At 44.5% G+C, this 20,524-nt stretch overlaps 1 protein-coding gene across 1 annotated transcript; it reads right to left on the bottom strand.

Annotated features, from left to right (window-relative positions):
* Positions 1-1,789: 1,789 nt before the first annotated feature.
* Positions 1,790-20,009, bottom strand: FAM124A (family with sequence similarity 124 member A). The gene is made up of 4 exons (XM_048499367.1): positions 19,851-20,009; positions 13,688-13,719; positions 9,182-9,921; positions 1,790-2,928 (listed from the first exon to the last, which is right to left on the bottom strand). The coding sequence occupies exons 1-4, from the start codon at positions 19,919-19,921 to the stop codon at positions 2,146-2,148; spliced, it is 1,626 nt and encodes a 541-aa protein (XP_048355324.1). The 5' UTR covers positions 19,922-20,009; the 3' UTR covers positions 1,790-2,145.
* Positions 20,010-20,524: the final 515 nt, after the last annotated feature.

The following is a 20,524-nucleotide window of genomic DNA, read 5'->3' as shown; positions in this document are numbered from 1 at the left end:
GTGACAAATTCAGTGATGTCACTTCACTTTCTAAATCACTTGCGACAAGAGGCAAGTGCTGTCAAGCACAGAATACGAGCGACAACAAACCTGAGATATGGCTAGATTTAATAATACTCAGCAGTTCTTTAATATTTTTGGTATTTGAAGAGCTTCATTTACATTATGACAGTGAGTCATAAAAGTAGTCCTATAAGGTCAGGCCTATATTGTGGGTCAAGAGTGTAATGGCTTCCCTGTTGTTATTTTCAGTGCAATCCTAAGCAGTTATATCCCTCTAAGGCCCCTTCCGCACGGTCCAATAAGCACAGGTGTAGGATGCTAAATAAACCACTTCGAGAGGGGGGTTCACACAGATCCCGCCCCCAAAGCAAGTCTGCCCTGTGTTATTTTCCCTAAGGGGCATAAGTCTGCGGAAGGAAAAAGGCTTAGAAGGGTGTAACTCTGCTTAGAAATGCACTGTTAGTGACTTTGTAGCTGAAGTGAGATTTAGGCCCCTTCCACACACGCAAAATAATGTGTTTTCAAACCACTTTCACAACTTTTTGCAAGTGGATTTTGCTATTCCGCACAGCTTCAAAGAGCACTGAAAGCAGTTTGAAAAGTGCTTTATTTTACATGTGCGGAATGAGCCTTGGAGCGACAACTTTCTGGGCTACTGCTCATTCCTTTCCATCTGAGTGCTATACCAGATTCCACTTCCTCACTTCATTGTATCCCCATTTGTTCTCTTTAAAAGATTCAGCAGGGTCCAAAACTTGCTATTGACATTGAGCCTGAATTGGCTCCTGCTCTAAGTGCCTTCAAGTGCCTCCTCCTTGGACATGAAGGCCTGGTTTTCACAACTATGGCAGAATTTTTTTTAAAAAAAATGGACCTCAGTGTTGTTATGATGGCAAGACCAGAAAACTATCCTAAGGGGAAAGACAGTAAGAAGTGGAATTATTTAACATAGAACTCTCAATCTGTTTCAAAATTTAAATAGCGGAAGAAGCTCAAACTAATTCCTGAGGAAGATCTTACTGCAGAATCTCTAGTACCAGTACATATGTCTGCACCTTTATTGGCTTAGTATTTTTCAAGAATTTTGCTAGCTCTGCTCTTTTTCTTTCCTTCTACAATGGCAAAACCAGGCTCTGCCCCTAACCCTCTTCAAGCAGGGCCCCTGATGACAAAGACCCCCGAACAGTATTGCTTTCCAGTTGACATTAATAAGTAATTCCTAGTAGTTATTTGCCATTAAGGAGAGGAATAATAAACAATACTACCAAGGGAGATCAAGGTTTAACCATACAGCACTTCTGGCAATATCTTTGTCCTGTTTCTGGAAATAGTTCTGTTCAGCTGTGGACATCAGAGGACAGAAATAGAGGAGGAGGAGTAGGAGTTTGGATTTATAACCCACCTTTCTCTCCTGTAAAGAGATTTAAGGTGGTTTACAAGCTTCTTTTCCTTCCTCTCCCCACAACCAGTGGCGTAGCACCCACGGGACGGGGGGCATGACGGCCTGGGTGGAGCCGCTGAGAAGGCATGGCCGGGCTGTAGAGGGGGCATTCCAGGGCTGGGGCAGGTGGCACCGCAGCAGGGGTGCAGGGCGCGCACATCCCCTGGGCGCAGTTTTCCCTCGCTCCGCCCCTGCCCACAACAGACACCTTGTGAGGTAGATGGGGCTGAGAGAGTTGTCAGAAATGTGACTAGCCCAAGGTCACCCAGTAGGAATGTCAGAGTGTGGAAACACATCTGGTTCACCAGATAAGCCTCTTCCACTCAGGTGGAGGAGTGGGGAATCAAACCTGATTCTCCGGATTAGAATCCACCTGCTCTGAACCACTACACCACACTGGCTCTCATCCAGTAGCAAGAAAATGGACCTCAGCAGGGTCTCATCCAGTAGCAAAAATCTCATCTTTGAAGAAAAACGGTGTAAGAGCGTGGTCTGTTTATCCCCAAGACACCAGAAACCCAAAGGAAATGTGTGCACCTGCCATCAGAGAATGTCCCCAGAAGCAAAAAATGGTTCACAGGTGGTAGCCCTTAGAATGGTGGGTCCAGCAGAAACCGGGAGAATGCCCAAACCCTCAAAAGCATATAGCACAGAGCCTCCCTCTCTCTCTCACACAAAACTGAGATGAAATAGGATGAAGTTCAGATAAAGAATTCTTCTTCAACTAATTTCCCACCACCTGTTGTCCGGCTGTCATCACAGGAAACCAGTGTTCCTCTTGGTAAACATTTTATCTCAAAGTGAGCTCCCGAAGAAGCAGCTGATGACGATGTAGAAGAGCTAGAAGACCCAGCAAAGGGACCGGGCAGGGAGATGGAAGGTAACTCAAAGGGGCTGTTCTTGGCTGATCTTCCATCAGAGACAGCCTGCTCGCATGTACCAACGCCATGTTCTTGTGCAGGGTACTTTGCTGTTCCTTCCAAATCATGACTGAATCTATCAGGAACTGAATCCGCAGAGGCCGCAGATAGGTCAGAGAAAGCCAGGTTCATCCCGGTATCTACATTTGTCTCCTGAACGCCTTCCAAGTCATCCACGTTCACTCTGGTTCTCGCTCGGCGGCCTGAAGAGAATGTGCTTAACGATAAGCTGAGCTTACTAAATTGAAAAGAGGCAGGCTCCAAGGAAGAGCTTGTCGTGGGCAAGCAAACAAGAGACTTGTTTCGCTGAAACAAATTAGAATGGGCACAGGCACTGCCAGGTTTTTGGTCACAGCTTCTCAAATCTTGCTGGGAAACACCGAGAGATTGACGGGTGTGAGGGAACGTAACCGAATCAGCCAGCCTTGAAAGGCTGCAGGCTTTGTGATCAGTCGCTCTGTCACGGCAGGGAACAAAACTTAGAGGCGGAACATCGGGAAGGTTTCTTGATGGAGAAGGCCAGCAATATTTATTTGGCTTAGCATGCTTCTTATACCAGGCTTGCTGTAGAAAAGGGAGATGCAAAAGGCAGATTAGTAACAGGCATATATTCTTCTGTGTAACTGCCACATATAAATTGCCACTTACGGTAAGTTTTTAACATCAGTAAAAATCAGAGAAAAGAGGTGCCACAAATGCATATATTTTAATTACCTGTTTAAACTAGATGTTTTTAAGGATGAGCAGGCCAGATAGCTCAGCTTAGCATTTTGGAGCTAAGCAGAATCAGCCGCGGTCAGCATTTGGCTGCCAGACCTGCCAGAGGAAGAATTGTTATGTGGAAGGCAGCAATGGCAAACCACCTCAGTTCATCTCTTGCCTTGCGTCTCAGGCCCCTTCCGCACATGCAGAATAATGCACTTTCAATCCACTTTCACAATCGTTTGCAAGTGGATTTTACTATTCTACACAGTAAAATCCAGCTGCAAAGTACATTGAAAGTGCATTATTCTGCATGTGCGGAAGGGGCCTCATAGTTACCATGCATGCCCTGTGATTCAACAGCATGTTAGATGTTTTCATTATTTTAAGGCATTATTTTTGTATGTATGTATGTATGTATGTATGTATGTATGTATGTATGTATGTATGTATGTATGTATGTATGTATGTATGTATGTATGTATGTATGTATGTATGTATGTATATGTGTGTATATGTATGTATGTATGTATGTATGTATGTATGCATGCATGTATGTCATTCGTTTTCTATATTGATCCCATTCGTTCATTCATTCATTCATTGATTCAGTCATTCGACTTAGTCAGCCAGCCTCATCCCCGGCTCAAGGAGCCTCAGGAAGCTGACTCACAACACGGTACCGGCTGTTGTTCAACAGCAATCACACAACATAAATCTTAAACCTATTAACCAATTAAAACTTGAGCAGCAGTTACACATCACAAATATAAATTAAACAACAAAAGTTGTTTTAACGGTTAATTAAAATGGCACCCGATCTAAAGGCCAAAAAGAGAGAGGGAGCGAGAGGGCCTGTATTATATCCACTCTTCTCACCCACCTTCTCACCCACCTTGAGTCCTGGCTGCATTGGGAGGGAGGCAGGGTTCACACATACCCTAAATAAAATGTACAAAAGATAGGAGGTGCAGAAGAGACATCTACTGTCTGACAATTTAACAGTCCAGAGATAACACAAATGAGATTTTTGGTGGCTCTGAAGAGCAGCATCGAAATGGAAACTATCATTATTAAGAATACGCATTAAAAAACACAAATTTGAATTTTGGTGGAAAGGTGCAATATCCTAGGCTTGGGGGGGGGGGTACAGAAAGAGGGGCATATTTATCCACAGAAACTGTTAAGCACACTTTCAACACTTGTTAGTGGCAGAGGCCACAATGAGGCAATAACAGTGTTATCTTTTAGGAGATAACTATTTTACTATCCTGAGCCAGTGTCATATTCATGGGGAGAGTCTTCAAGCAGATTTCAGCTCAAAACTACCCACAGACGGCTGCAGATTTTTCTTAGGCCTCATTTAGACTGTGAGGGAGCTGGACAGAGAGCTGCTTGTTCCGTGTCACAGAAACAATGAGCAACGGCTAAGCCGTCGGACTGAGCTCTCCTTTTGGATACAACAAAAGCTCTGTGTACAAACTGATACAACACTTGTCAGCGAGGTCACAAAAAAACAGTTTCCACCCTTCAATGGAGCTACCCAGCTGCTTGATATTGTACCAGTTCTTTTCCGCTATACTGTTTCTTAGACTGGCACATCGTTGAACAATAGTACCGTTCAGAAGGGGTAAAAACTGTCCTCAAAATAACTTTACCATGCTGTAATATTGCACCAATTGCAATGTTATGTTGCAACGATTTTCCAACGTGAATGGACATATCTGAGGAAGTGAGTTGTGACTTGTGAAAGCTTATACTGAAATAAATGTTAGTCTTTAAGAAGAAGAAGAAGAGTTTGGATTTATATCCCCCCTTTCTCTCCTGCAGGAGACTCAAAGGGGCTTACAATCTCCTTGCCCTTCCCCCCTCACAACAAACACCCTGTGAGGTAGGTGGGGCTGAGAGAGCCTCAGGAAGAACTCGTGACTAGCCCAAAGGTCAGCTCCAGCTGGCGTGTGTGGGAGTGTACAGGCTAATCTGAATTCCCCAGATAAGCCTCCACAGCTCAGGCGGCAGAGCTGGGAATCAAACCCGGTTCCTCCAGATTAGATACACGAGCTCTTAACCTCCTATGCCACTGCTGCTCCTTTAAGCTGTCACCGGACTTCTGTTTTATTTTCCAATGTGAATTGCTCTCTTTCCACAACATACACAGACAGTAGAATGACGCTATTATCCATCCAATGGAAACCAATTCGTTCTTTCTCTTGATAATAACAACTGTGCATCAAGTCACAATGCTCTTGTGGCAATCCCAGGGCCCAAGGGTTCTCAATGTAAGGTGAGTTCAGGTGGTTTGCTATTGCCAGTGTGGTGTAATGGTCAAGTTCAGCAGACTCTAACCTGGAGAACTGGGTTTGATTCCCCATTCTTCCACATGAGTGGCAGACTCTAATCTGGTGAACCAGGTTTGTATCTTCATGTCTCCCCATAAAGCCTGCTGGGTGACCTTGGGCTAATCACAGTTCTCTCAGAACTCTCTCAGCCCCATCTACCTCACAAGGTGTCTCTTGTGGGGAGGGGAAGGTGATTGCAAGCTGTTTTAAGACTCCTTAAAGGTAGAGAAAAATGGGGCATAAAAACCAACTCTTCTTTCTCCTCCTCCCCATAGCGACACTGGCTTTCCTTGGTGGTCTCCCATCCAAGTACTAACCAGGGTTGATCCTGCTTAGCTTCCAAAATCTGATAAGATCATGCTAGACTGGGCTACCAGGATGCTATCTTTCACTTAATCCTTTAAAATTATGCTACAGACATCTCCAGTTCAACTAATGTGCAAATATCCCACCCCTTTGAGGAATATGTTGCATCAAGAGAGCGAGGATTCTGTTTTGTGGTCATCAGCTTTGTGAATGCAGGGACGTTGGCTCTGGCAACAGATCTTCTACATGGGAGGGTTTTGAGTTTCTTCCTGCCACAAAAAACCAGTATACTGCTACCACAATTACTGATTTTTTTGGTAAAAAGATGCAAAGTGCCCTCTGGGGGTGATGCCGCTGAGAAAATGGCGGCTGTGAGGAGAGGTACTAGGAAATGACGCTAATATGGGCAGGACTTTGAAAATGTACACCTTCCCATCCAAGCAAAACAATAATGCTCTTGGTCACACTCTTCCTGAAAAAGATTATAGCAAATCAGGTGGAAAAGAAAGTGTACTGAAGATGGGGAAAGGGCAACTGGAGTACAACATTGCGTGTATGCCCCCCTCCAAAGAAAAAGCTGGACATTCAAGTGAAGAAAAACCTCTAGGTGGAAGCAGCCTTAGATAGTATTTACCAGTGGTTTTCAAACCGTTCGCATGTTGTCTGCTGAGGAATCTGTGAATATGGCTAAGAATTCAGGGATACGCTTAGGATACATTCTCCATTCATGCTAGATCTGGTCAAGTGAGTCAAAAGCCTTCATATAATTGGGGAATGCACCTAAAATGTATCCATCCAAGAACAGATTCATGTGGGTTAGCTGCGTTGCTCTAAAGCAGCAGCAAAAAGTTTGAGTTCAGTGACACCTTTAAGACCAACAGAGTTTTATTCTTGATGTAAGATTTCACCTTCTTCCCAGGAAAGGAAAGAACAATCCTTTTTCCTCCAAGAAGGAATTCCTGCCTTTAGAAATATGAATATGGCCGGGGAGGGGGGGGGGATGAGAGAGGGGAAAGTCTGTGCTCCTGTCAAAGACTGAACTGGAATAACCTGTTGTGAAATATTTTCTCTTTTTTTCCTCTATTTTCACTTTCAGAATTGACTGAAATGTATGTTATTTACTGTCCACCTTTCTCACTGAAACTCAAGGAGAATACACAACATGAATTGTTGCAATCAACAAGATTAGACATCTAATAAGCTATGCAATAGGACCAGATTTGCAGGAACTAGAAATGGAGGTGTCTTTTGAACAAAGGTTAAATATTAAATTTGACTTATTACACAATGCTTTTTAAAGCAGCTGTTTTACATTGTTCTAGCCAGTTCATACCACTGCAAATCCAGATCCAAATTTCAGAAATAGCCATCATATTTGACTATATTGCCAAACTACTCTGTTCAGACTAGACATTGGAAAAATACTTTCAAACATTGCAAGAGGCAGATTTTCTTGTAGCATTTTGTCCAAATTTTATCTCAGATTTTAATTTTAACTTCAAGTTGTTAAATATTTTATACCGTTTTCATATTCCGGCTGATCCTTTTACTGGTTTGCTAATTTTAATAGAATTATGATTTCAGTGTTTTGTTTTTTACTTTGCAAGCTGTTCTCAGCAGGTCTGTGAGCAGCATATACATGTTCTAAACCAATAACAGGGAAAGTCACACCAAAGGAGCAGTCAACAGCTGCTTGACCAATAAAAACCTAAACTCTCCACCATCTAAAGGAGCTGGCTTCCACTTCCTTCAAAGTAGGGTCAGCTCTGGGCCACAGAAACCCACTGGAAAGCTTTGCATAAGGCAAAAGCAACACAACGGTGAAATACATTATAAGTCCCTCCTGTTTGCAAATAAGCATTACAGTTAATTACATCAAGAACCAGATTTGTCTACTGGGAAGTTATTTTCTCACCCTTGCTTTACCTAAGCTTCCCAGGGACTGCATTTACAAAATGGGTTACCAGCTAGCCAGTAATCCAAATGGATGGCAAGTATCCTGATCCCTGCTAAATAAGATCAAAACATAAACTCTGGAGGTCATTAGTACAATCACAGAACTAGATTCAAATCCCAGAGATGAATAACGCTTAGTAGTAATAGTCTAAGAGATTGGCGAGCTAGAAATGAGTTGTGTGGGAGTAATGAACACTTTCTAGCAGTGCCATCCGAAGCAGAGTTATACCCTTTTAAGCCCATTGATGTTCATGGACTTAGAAGGCTGAAACAGGATGCAGAGGACAGGGTGCATTATAGAAATGTAATAAAATAATAAAAAATAAACAAACAGGCTCAGGAAAAGCAGGCCAAGATATTTTCACTAGTTTAATCCCGGCATAGAATTGCAGCTTGCAAAAAAAGTTCTCCTGGGCAACTGCGTTTGAATGTCTCACTTTGGCCCCTTTCGCACATGCAGAATAATGCATTTTCAATGCAATCTGAAGCTGGATTTTACTGTGCGGAATAGCAAAATCCACTTTCAAACAACTGTGAAAGTGGATTGAAAGTGCCTTATTCTACTTAAGAACATAAGAACATAAGAACAAGCCAGCTGGATCAGACCAAAGTCCATCTAGTCCAGCTCTCTGCTACTCGCAGTGGCCCACCAGGTGCCTTTGAGAGCTCACATGTAGGATGTGAACGCAATGGCCTTCTGCAGCTGTTGCTCCCGATCACCTGGTCTGTTAAGGCATTTGCAATCTCAGATCAAGGAGGATCAAGATTGGTAGCCATAAATCGACTTCTCCTCCATAAATCTGTCCAAGCCCCTTTTAAAGCTATCCAGGTTAGTGGCCATCACCACCTCCTGTGGCAGCATATTCCAAACACCAATCACAAGTTGCGTGAAGAAGTGTTTCCTTTTATTAGTCCTAATTCTTCCCCCCAGCATCTTCAACGTATGCCCCCTGGTTCTAGTATTGTGAGAAAGAGAGAAAAATTTCTCTCTGTCAACATTTTCTACCCCATGCATAATTTTGTAGACTTCAATCATATCCCCCCTCAGCCTCCTCCTCTCCAAACTAAAGAGTCCCAAACGCTGCAGCCTCTCCTCATAGGGAAGGTGCTCCAGTCCCTCAATCATCCTTGTTGCCCTTCTCTGCACTTTTTCTATCTCCTCAATATCCTTTTTGAGATGCGGCGACCAGAACTGGACACAGTACTCCAAGTGCGGTCGCACCACTGCTTTATATAGGGGCATGACAATCTTTGCAGTTTTATTATCAATTCCTTTTCTAATGATCCCCAGCGTAGAGTTTGCCTTTTTTACAGCTGCCATGCATTGAGTTGACATTCCCATGGAACTTGTGCAGAGGGGGCCTTTGTTTCACACTAGGAATCCACAATTGTGTTCTTTCCAAAGAGGGAGGCAGGGAAAGGTGCACATAAATGTGGTGGTAATCCATACACACCTCAGCAGAATCGGAGCCTGTTGTGATGCCTGAGAGCATCTCAGAGATGTCCACACATACCTGGAGAAGGATCTTATTCCCATCAGGATCTTCAGTTTGCCATCTGCCTTCACTGATCGGACTGCAGGAATTGGGCAAAAGCGGTACAAGCTGCCCAATGTCCTTCACTCGGAACTCCAGCACAGATGAATCCATGGGTCGAGGGCTGCGGCCTCTTGGGAGTCTCTTCAAGGAAAACTGAATATCTATGTCCACATTAGAATAGACAAGAAATATGCAAAAGTCTGCCCTTTCGTGACAAACCTGTCTTCTCAGTATTAATCCATACAGTTTCATAATGTCATCAAAGTTCTCGTTACTGCAATAGATGGTAAAACGTATTATTTCTTTCCCATAATGCACTGGTCGGATGGCCCACAAAGGAGTCCCTTGTGCCATGGTGAAAAAGTCCTGGCCCCCTGGCATATAAGGGAGGAAATTGCCACGTACTTGCTCGGTGTGGTGGTATCGCCAAGGTGGCCTTTGAAAGGACTTGTGGAGCTGCACTACCGGGTGTTCGTTTTCCTCTTCTTGAAGAAAGAGAATCACCGCAAGGGCAGGCTGAAAATTAACAGCCTTATCAGATTTCCTAGGCCTCCTCGGTATCCGCCTCTCTGAGACCCGGAAGAGCTGGAGGTCTGGGTGGATCCATGCCAACAGGTTATCGATAGCTTGTTGGAGGGCCCTGGATTCTCCTGGATCTGCAATTATGTGTGCGCTAACAAGAAAAGGGTCCCGTACATTCCACACAGAAATCTCGCCTGAATGGAAAAGAGGAGAAAATAGGTTTTTAAAAAAATTATTGGGTTTTGGAATGGCAAGCAATTACAGAGAGAAATCAAGCATTCAGGGAGAAAAATGAACTGTGTACTGATGCAGAATTTACAGACCCTTATTTCTAATTTACAGAAATATGGGTCTGACAGGAAACGCTCAGCCCATTTTTGCCATTCTAAATGGCAAAGAATTCTATAAAGATTTTTATGCAGTGATACTGATGATGATTACTGTTAGCTGTTTCTGGCCTCACCACCATATCATAATCAAAATGTTAGGTTCTATAGCTCATAAGCCCAAAGGTCAGTACAGCAAATACCATCTCTGATAAGCTCCCATGGACAGTCAGCTAAAACAGCGGCAACCATCTGGTAAATTGCTCTATTCAGAAACATGACTATTGGTTGCCTGCAAAAGGTGGACTTGACTTCATCAGAGGCTGAATGTGAAATCCCCTGGCTTCTGAGGTCTACAGAAGGAGCTGCTGTTAGGAGACCCCAGTCTTTATATGGTGGCCAACAGATGACAGTCACTGAGCCAATATCGTCAGAAACATCAAAGACAAGGGAACAAGAGTTCATACGTTCATAATTTGAGTGATCTCCCCAATCCTCTTTTACCTCTTTTTAACATCTACTTTCACAAAACATTTTGAAGAACTCAAAAACTTAACATAACTATGTTGCGTTATTTTACTGGCCTTAATAAAACATGTCAGTTGGCTTTGAACTAGGGTTGCTAGGTACCCTCTGAAAATCAGCAAGGGATGGGGTATGTGTGTGAAATTACTGACAGAAAACTGAGGCCTTGGCCTCTGTGACCTATGATGTGTGAATGTCACTTCAGGAAGATGCCTGCCACAGATGCAGGCGAAACATCAGGAGAGAATGCTGCTAGAACACGGCCATACAGCCCGGAAACCACACAGCACCCCAGTGATTCCGGTCGTGAAAGCCTTCCACAATACAGGGATGATTATTGCGGTCTTTTCCTTTGCGCTTCCCTTGCCAACATTTACAGGTTTTCTACTTAAAAATGTAGGCAAGGGAGACACAAGAACTGGATATGAAGAAGAGAATGGTCAAAGAAAAACCCCAAGACTTGATTTAGACAGAAATTAATGACTCTGGTGAGTGTGAAAGAAGCTTTTGATTACAGTTCGGTTTAACAAAAAGGAGTGGGAGAATAACTGCTGCCATTTCCCATGCCAATCCAATCCAATCTGCCTTCCGGCAAACTCACCAAAGCAAAAGAAGAGATCTGCATATGGATCAGGGTTTTTGGATTGAGGGGTCAATCCTGCAGAAAACACTGAAGAATCTTTTTCAAAGCCACATCACAGTTCCTGCAAACCCTTTCTACGCCTCTCCTAAAGTCTATTCTGTATTACAAAAAGCAGTTTTAAAAGCCAACTGCCTATGCACAGAAAATTCAGAATAGTAGCCCTGGAAACTCTCAAAGCCAAGCCACAGAGATTACTACCACACAGGGAACAATCATGCAACGAACAGAAGACTGTGCAAGTTTTCCCAACCAGCAGCTTAAGAATTGACTGCTAAGTTCCACAACCAGTCCTATTCACTTTAACAGGAACAACCTAGGGTGGGAGGAGAGAAAGTGTACAAATAACAAAAGACGAGACAGATGCTTACAGGGTCAGTTTGCACAGAAGTGGTCCACAGTGAGGGGTTTCTGTGGTTTGATAAGTTTCCCTGCAAGTTCCCTAACCTGGTCTCGCAGTAGTGGCCCCTCCCTCTCTCAGGCCCCCAGAATATTTGCAATATTTTTTAAAAAGTAATCAGCTCTAGAATATTCTTATATCAGTATACTATTGTGACAACAGCTGTTGTGGATTCCCTGAACTCTCAGCTGCATATTAAAAAATAAGTATTTAGCCCTTGCATTAAAAACTTGTGCCTTTCCCCTTAAATCTCCTCAAGGAAAAGGCTAGAGACTAACTTTTAAAAAAATAAAAGTTGAGAACTCAGAGAAAGGAAGAAGAAGAAAAAGGAAGAAGAGTTTGGATTTATGTTTCTCTCAACACTCAGGAGTTTGGTTTCCTGCTTCTCTCACCTGTAAGGAGTCTCAAAGTAGCTTACTAACTACTTCCCTTCTCCTCCCCACAACAGACACCTTGTGAGGTAGGTGAAGATGAGAGAATTCTGAGAGAACTGTGACTCGCCCATGGTCACCCATCGGGATTTATGTGTAGGAGTGGGGAAACAAACCTGGTTCACCAGATTAGACTCCACTGTTCTTAACAATTAGGCAACTCTGGCTCTCCAAAAAATAAGCGCATGAGATTCTTGCCTGCCACTGACAATCCTATCTGCTGGAAACAGATGTGGTCCAAAACACTGTGGTATAAACCACTAACACATCACCTCAGTAACATGTTTCAGCCACTTTCTTTTGTACCAGTTTAGTTCACCCTGTGAATGACACTCTTCCCACCAGGTGCAAATAAAGCCAGGCAAAACTTTCATGCTCAACAACCAGCCCTTTCAGACAACAGCCACTGTGAAGTTCTGCAGTAGTCTTCAACCCTTCCAGACTGGCAGACACTTTTTTTACCCCTCAGCAGCAGCCGGAGATTTACTGAATTTCACTGCATGTAACAGGAAAAATGGGGGTCAGAGACCTCACTAGTATCAAGGTCAGGTCCTGATACTCAAGGACAGGATACACAATCCAAGCACTGTGAGGTGTGCTGTGAGGAACAAACCATGAGTCCAAGAGCTGTGAAAGAATCTTCCCCACTGTTAAGCAATCTCCACATACCAAAGAGAAATAGGTGGTGCTATTGTGGGCTACCAGTAGGAGGTTAAGAGCTCGTGTATCTAATCTGGAGGAACCGGGTTTGATTCTCCGCTCTGCCACCTGAACTGTGGAGGCTTTTCTGGGGAATTCAGATTAGCCTGTACACTCCCACACAAGCCAGCTGGGTGACCTTGGGCTAGTCACAGCTTCTCGGAGCTCTCTCAGCCCCACCTACCTCACAGGGTGTTTGTTGTGAGGGGGGAAGGGCAAGGAGATTGTAAGCCCCTTTGAGTCTCCTTCGGGAGAGAAAGGGGGGATATAAATCCAAACTCTTCTTTTTCTTCTTCTTCTTCTTTTAAAAGCAGCAAAAGAATATGGCAGCTCTATGGGGGTTTGTGAGCCAGCAAGTGCTTGTGACCCAGCAAGATCACATGGGTGGAAAATCACTGGTATTATGGGCATCATGGTGAACTTTGACAGGGAGGACCCAAAGCAGCTTAGAACGTCATTCTTCCCTCTTCTGTTTCAGTCTGTGATGTAATGTAAAGGGTCAAACCTCCCAGATCCAAGCCTGACACTCTAACCACTGCACCCACTTTATACTTGTCCATTAAGCCTAATCACCCATAATCTGTCTTTGTTTCCCAAGGGAGCAAAAAGAAACAACCAATCCAGTGGTGGGATTAAGCAGGTTCGCACGACTTTGGCAGAACCGGTTGTTAAAATGGTGCTTGTAAACAACCAGTTGTTAAATTATTTGAATCCCACCACTGGAACCGGTTGTTAAATGATTTGAATCCCACCACTGAACCAATCCCACCTGGCACCACCAGGAATCCATAGGACTGAAAACTGGCTGGCAAATTCACATATCCCTCACTCTGTTCACCCCTGTATTCTTCCCTCAAAACACCTCTTCCTAAACTATCCCATGTGAATCTTTGGCCTCATTAAGCAGACGGGAACAGGACAAAAAACAACTATACTCACTGCTAGAAGAGGACACGTGGCTGTATTCCGACCTGCAATACAAAAGGTGAAGTTCAGCAGATGATGTGTGAGTATTAGGAAAGGGAGTGGTAGTTACAACACTGCCAACACCATCCTCTGAGGAGCCTGAGAGACTCACAGGTACTTCAGTTATTCGCAAAGTTGCCAGTTTCCCCAAGATACTTATAGGAGATGGTGGGGTAGGGTTGCCAGATCCAGGCTGGGAAACTCCTGGGGATTTAGGATAATGCTTGGGGAGGACAGGGCCCTCAGTGGGCCACAATGCCAGAGTTCGCCCTCTAATACATCCATTCCCTCTAGGGCAGTGGTGGCGAACCTATGGCATGGGTGCCAGAGGTGGCACTCAGAGCCCTCTCTGTGGGCACACGTGCCTTCACCCCAGTACAGACTCATAGCCTCCCCCTTCCCGCCCCGCCAGAAACTGTTGCCGGCTGGGGGCTGAGGTTCAGGGAGGTCCTCTTGAGTCAACCTGATTTGCTGTAAGTACCATCTACCGCCCCACGAGTACCCCCTCTCCCCCATCTCATTACCAGACCAGGCAGCAGGCCCAGTAACCCTGAGCTCACTTGGGCACCATGCCGGCTCCACAGAGAGCGCGTCTTCCCCAACCACCTACGCCACAGTCCGAGTGTGCGGCAGAGCACAATGCCTTTTAAGACAAAATATGGTAATGTTTGAGTTGTTTTTTCTAAACTAAAACCTCAGTATTCTGGTTAAATTGTCGTGTTGGCACTTTGCGATACATAAATGGGTTTTGAGTTGCAGTTTGGGCACTTGGTCTCAAAAAGGTTTGCCATCCCTGCTCTAGGGGAACTGATCTCTGTAATCTAGCTGTAATTTCAGGAGATCCCCAGGTCCTACCTGGAGGCTGGAACCCCTAATTATCAACCCATACTTTTCTTGTTACCAGCATGTGAAATTCAGGATAGGAGACACTTCCAAGGACAGAGTTCTCCCTTTCCACCCAATTCTGTGTAGTCTTTGGGAAAGGGCCCTGGCTGGCAAACCAGTTAGAGATACCCCAGAAAGGTCTTGCTTGTTTGGTGAGGTCCATGACTTTCAACATCCCCTTTCTTCAAGTATTTAACCTGGGCAAGACCAAAGACACAAACTCTTGACTCTCAGGCTCATTCCGCACATGCAGAATAATGCACTTTCAAACTGCTTTCAGTGCTCTGTGCAGAATGGCAAAATCCACTTGCAAACAGTTGTGAGAGTGGTTTGAAAATGCATTATTTTGCATGTGCGGAAGGGGCCACAGCTTGGGGCTTCTGAAACCTAAAGTGAAATTTAACAATCCAGAGGCAATATTTCTAGGGGCAGAACTTGAGTTGGGGGGGGGGGGGCACTTATTGTAAGGATATACGGCCCCAACAAAAGCAAGAAAGAATTCTATAGTGAACTACTGAATGTTGTCTCTGAATATACTTATGATAACTGGATACTATTGGGTGATTTTAATGGGGTTTTAGACCCAAAGATTGATAAGAAATATAAAAATGAAGAAAAGAAGAAAAGGGACAAGCAAAATGAGCTCCCTAAAATATTTAGGAACATACTGGAACAAATTGGGGCTAAAGATGTCTGGAGAAAAAAAGAACTACCGGTAGATACCCCGTTTCCCTGAAAATCAGCCCTATCCCGAAAATAAGCCCTAGCATGATTTTTCGAGATTTTTGGAGGAAGCTTGAAATATAAGCCCTATTCCAAAAATAAGCCCTAGTTACAGATTCCCCAGCACAGCTGATCTGGTCACGTGGGGGGCACAAAATCATGGGAAAAAATGAGACATCCCCTGAAAATAAGCCCTAATGCATCTTTTGGAGCAAAAATTAATATAAGACCCTGTCTTATTTTGGGGGAAACACGGTACTAAAGAATTTACATATTACTCAAATAGATATGATGCGTTTTCCAGGATTTATATGATATTTGCTACAAAAAAATCTGGTTTCTAAAACAAAAAAAGATAGAAATCCATCCGCGAATAATATCCAATCACAGTCCAATACAGTGGGAGCTGAATATAGCAGCGTGGGGCTCCCAGCCTGGGATCTGTGATAACCAGCTTGTCGTACCCAGCACAGCCAAGACAAGACAAGACAAGTTTTTGCTTGGGCATTCGATTTTTAAACATTTTTTTAATTTTCTCAACCTATAGAAACACAAAAAGAAATAACAACAAACATAAACACTTTCACACCTCACCACACTAGTACAAAACATAAGCATGAAATACCAAAAAAAGAAAGACAGCAAGAAAATATCCAAATAATGACTTCTCACTGTCTCATCATTGAATTCTAATCCATTCTAGGTTCATGCATCTAATTAAAATAAAACATCTTACCGGCTACACTCTATATAATTTCTAATATACCATTTCAGTCTGCTGTTTTCATTTAACTCTCAAATCCTCCGATTATTTCTCTTCTACCATATTTTCTCAATAGGTAACCCATAAAAGGTTTCTAGTTTTCTACAAATTTATCTATATTACTGCCCTTCATTACCCACAATTCACATTCAGGGCCCTTCCTTCAAAGATAACACTTAAAATAATGCATTTTCAAACCACTTTCACAACTGTTTGCAAGTAGATTTTGCTATTCCGCACTAACTTTGTAAATGAGCACTGGAAAGCAGGTTTGAAAGTTGTCATTCAGCTTCTGCATGTGCTAATGAGCCTTGGGGCTCTTCTTGTTATTTTTTTGAATATTCACCTGTGACCTTAATGTATCCGTCCAATCTTCAGCTTGGTTGGGTATTTTCTTCCTCTCCATTTCCTGGGCATCCGGACTGTCCTTTTGCAACCCTTGGTACACATACACATGAAAAGCAGTCTATATTGATTCGGACTTTTCCTTTTATATAAGCTGCTTTGGGCCTCTCCACTGAGAAAATGGGCCTAAAAGTGCTTAAATAACTAAATAAATCTCATGCTTCATGGTGTCCCCGTTCTGTGTTTTGGGTTTTTTGTTGTGATTTTTTTAAAAATCAGAAACCTGGAAAGTTTAGCCTCCTCTTTGCAAAGGAGGCAGGCTGCCTATTGTAGGGGGGCAAGGACAAACATAAGTCTTCCAACAGCTACCCCAGGGGCAAGGCAGCTTCCTTCCACCTTACAAACTTTGCCACTCTCTCCCAAGGCGCCAGGCTTGTAAGAGGAGAACAACAAACAGCACTGCAACTTCTGTGTACTAGAGGCTTTCTAACAGAGATTGCAAGCCAGGCATTTGCCAGCTCTCGCCATCAGGGTGATGCCTAATTGGAAGAAGGGGTCAGTTAAGGAGACCGCCCCCTGCTTGTACAGAAGGAGAGCCTTCCCCAAGCCAGCTGTGCGACCTCGCACAGAAATGCCAATCAACGACTACGCTATGCAAGGCCAACCAGGGTGACGTGTTCTTGTTTGCATGGCATACCTATCAGACACTGATCTACTGAGGTCACTTTCTCTGCTGCTGACCCTCTCCTCGGTGTCACTGCCCTAGAACAATGGAAAGGTAAAGAAAAGGCCAGGAACACGGAAACTGAAAGCAGAAAGAGAGGGGCTACAGACTTTATGGCTCTGCCATGTGGGTACCACATGTCTGAGGTAATGTCATTTGGCTTATTTACCCTTCTGAGGTTAATGGGGCAGGGCATGTTTGTCCTGGATTTTGATTAGTTAAATTCCAAATGCTCATCCCTCTGATGCAAAGGAGACAGCGGGATCATTCTGCAGGACGCACACAGCTTACAACAGACGTTGGTCGGTTTCCATCTACAGCTTGAGCACCCTCAAAATGCCATGCATATATATTGGTATCTGTTCCTGAATCCAGACTGTTCGGAAACAATTTTCTCTAGAGCACTCAGAGTGGTGAAAAACATTTAGTCTGTAAAAACTTCAGTGTTTGTGCTTCTGTGCCATCCACAGGCACCCATTCTTTTCCTCTGATTTCTAAGCCAATTCCACACAGGTTATTTGCCCGAGGTTTAATGCAGTTGGGAAGCAGGTACCGTTTTTCTTCTTCTCTGCATTCATGCACCTCATGGAGTTTCTTAACCTACTGCATCTGTGTATGGTTCTCCAGTTGCACAGTGGCAGATAGGAAGGCGCTCGAAAGGGTGATCACTACTGCCCAGAGGATTATCGGCTGCCCTCTGCCCTCCTTGGAAGAACTCTATAATTCCCGAAGCCTAAAGAAAGCCCAAAATATTCTGAGAGACCCGTCTCATCCAGCACACTCTCTTTTTGAACTGTTACCATCTGGCAGACGATACAGGTCTATCAAAACTAGGACAAAGAGGCTTAGAGACAGATTCTACTCTAGAGCTGTGGCTATGCTGAACTCCGTGGCTTCGTGTTGATGTGTTTGGGGCTGTGTAGGGATGGGTGGAGGAAGGGGAAAGTGAGGATGGGGTATGAGTCTGAAATTGTGTGCATCGAGGAATGCTGCTGTAAATTTAGTTGTGCGTGCACAATGACAATAAATGCTTATGCTTCCTTAGCTTTTCTCCCAACTTTATTAAACCAGCTTTGCTCCAAAATTTTGCAAAAGATTGCAGTAACACCGGGACGGCTACTGTGCGGGTATGAAAATCCACCCACCTGGCAGCCATTTTCTCTGACACAGTCCCAGTGACAGATATTTTCCCTCCCCACCAAAGGAGACTTTTGTGTTTTAAAAAGCTGGCAACTGTTATACTGATTTAACACTGAAACAATATGCATAACAGGTTGTATGAAATACAAGAGGGAAGACCTGTTTCTACGTGGAAACCAATGCCAGGTGTGCTCCCTTATTATCCACATGCTTTTATCTCTTTGCAGCTTCCCCAAATCTCTCCTTACTTTCAACTCACACTTCAAATTCTTCAAAAACTCCCAACTCACAAGTTGGTTCTCATATTGGGCACATTTACGTTGGTCTTGTTTCTTTTTGTCTAACTCACATTCAGCCAGATTTGCACGTCATATGCAGGACATAATAAACTACATGTGCTAAGCTCCTTTACTTTCACGTTCTTCTACAGGAAAACACAAAATAAATGATGCAAATTAAACAAGCTGCAGTATGGTTGGTTTTGCATAATATGGATTGCTTCAGAGGGAACAGCAGCACCAGAGAAGAGATGCATCCTTGCCACACACAAAAAAATTAAAGCCACAAAGGTGGGCAAAGTGATTTTGGGGAAAGACTAGGATATAACAGACCTAAACGCTTGCTCCCCCACAAAGTTTGGCTGGGCTACTGTCTCTCTCAACCTCTCGTTCTTGGAAGGGAGGGATACACAGTACATTTAATGTGATCAGATGCCCACGTCAATGCAACCCTACATGCACATGTTTTGCCCATGCAATCCACCTGCCCCCCAAAAGGGGGAGAGGATGCACAGATCACATTGGTGGGACATGTGCACAACTGCACCTAAATTTGCCACATGTTTCACACACATGGGTTAGGACACTTGAATGCAGTCACCAAATCAAGCTGGAACAGGAACTGGGCCTAACATTCTGAGGCGGTCAAATTGGGCCACAACCCCTATCACTATTCAAATTATGTGATATTTTTCAGACAAGGGTGGCACACAGCCACACTAAATAGGACAACCCTTATAGCCAGCTGGGCTGCAACGCTCCTACCAGTATCTGTGTAGTGTGGCTTCCTTGTCTTTATTGCTATGCATTTTTGTCACTGCTATGGATTTCTTCCTCCACAGAACTTCAGACTCTTTTGTGCCCTCCCCTACTGTTCACAAGTTGGAACCCCCCCCCCCCCCTCCAAAGCACACGCGTGTCCTGAGCAATTCTGCGCGGGATTTAAAGATAAGGTCTAAAAAGGGGTGGGGGGAACCACATCCCACACTCCAAGGCAGCAGCGGGGTTGGGGAATGATGTGCGGCAGAAGCAGTGATGCAGGGGTGAAAGCGCCAGGCTAGCACCTGGCAGACCCTGCTTGGCCAATGGCCATGCAAGCACACTCCCAGCCTAGCCTAGCCCACCCCGCAGGGTTGTTGTTGCGGGGTTCAGATGGAGAGGCGAACAACGTGTCAGGTGATGTTGATCCTCATGGGAGAGCAAAGCAAGCAAGTGAATAAATCGCTCCCTCCCTCCCGTGACGATCCCAACCAGCTCAGCCCTGCGGGAAGGACTCACCCGCCCGTCTCGGCCCCCGAATCCGCGCCGTCGTCTTTGGCGCGCCGGCCGCCGCTGCCTTTCCGGTGCATGGCTCCGCGGCTCCCGGGGCTCGCTCGGAGGGTGCCGGACAGCAAAAGGCCTGGCCGGTCCCGCCTCTGCTTGGGAGGTCCTTCAGCCCATCTGTCGACCGCGGGAGGAGCAGATCCGCTTCTTCAGCCGGCCTCTAAGCCCTTCCTTCCTTCCTTCCGATGGTCTTTTGCAGATCAGGGAGAGTGCACGAGGTTTCTGGAGGAGACGGGGTAAAAGCCGGAACGAGCCGGAGCGGCCCAGAATGGGGATTAGACGAGTTAGGGGACCACAAAAAAACTGTTGCATGCGTCTTGGGTCCTAGGTTGCAGTTCTGGAGTGCCTCCAATGCATGCACAAAAACACAAAACGCATGCATTGGTGGCACTCTAGAGCTACCATCTAGAACCAAAATTGCAGAGAAAACGTGCAATTATTAACCCTTTCCAGGCCCAAAAATGCCTCCGGTACAGCCAAAAAAAAAAACCCGGAATGGCCATTAAACGAGTCACAGGACCACAAAAAACTGTGGCAATCCAGAACGACAATTCTAGGACAAAAAAAATCCACTTCTTACATAATAAACTTGCATTTATTAACCATTTCAAGACAAAAAATGCCTCCAG

Source organism: Sphaerodactylus townsendi, linkage group LG01 (assembly GCF_021028975.2).
Source record: "Sphaerodactylus townsendi isolate TG3544 linkage group LG01, MPM_Stown_v2.3, whole genome shotgun sequence".
NCBI lineage: Eukaryota > Metazoa > Chordata > Lepidosauria > Squamata > Sphaerodactylidae > Sphaerodactylus > Sphaerodactylus townsendi.
Note: the sequence above shows the minus strand (reverse complement) of the source record. Positions and strands in the feature narration are given on the sequence as shown.

Bases quoted from the DNA above. Each gene is read 5' to 3' on its own strand.
- FAM124A (XM_048499367.1), bottom strand. From the start codon at position 19,921: ATGCACCGGAAAGGCAGCGGCGGCCGGCGCGCCAAAGACGACGGCGCG. The intron at 9,922-13,687 runs GTGAGTATAGTT...TTTTCCATTCAG, and splicing joins CCACGTGTCCTCTTCTAGCA to GCGAGATTTCTGTGTGGAAT. The intron at 2,929-9,181 runs GTATGTGTGGAC...CCTTTTCTACAG, and splicing joins GGAATAAGATCCTTCTCCAG to CAAGCCTGGTATAAGAAGCA.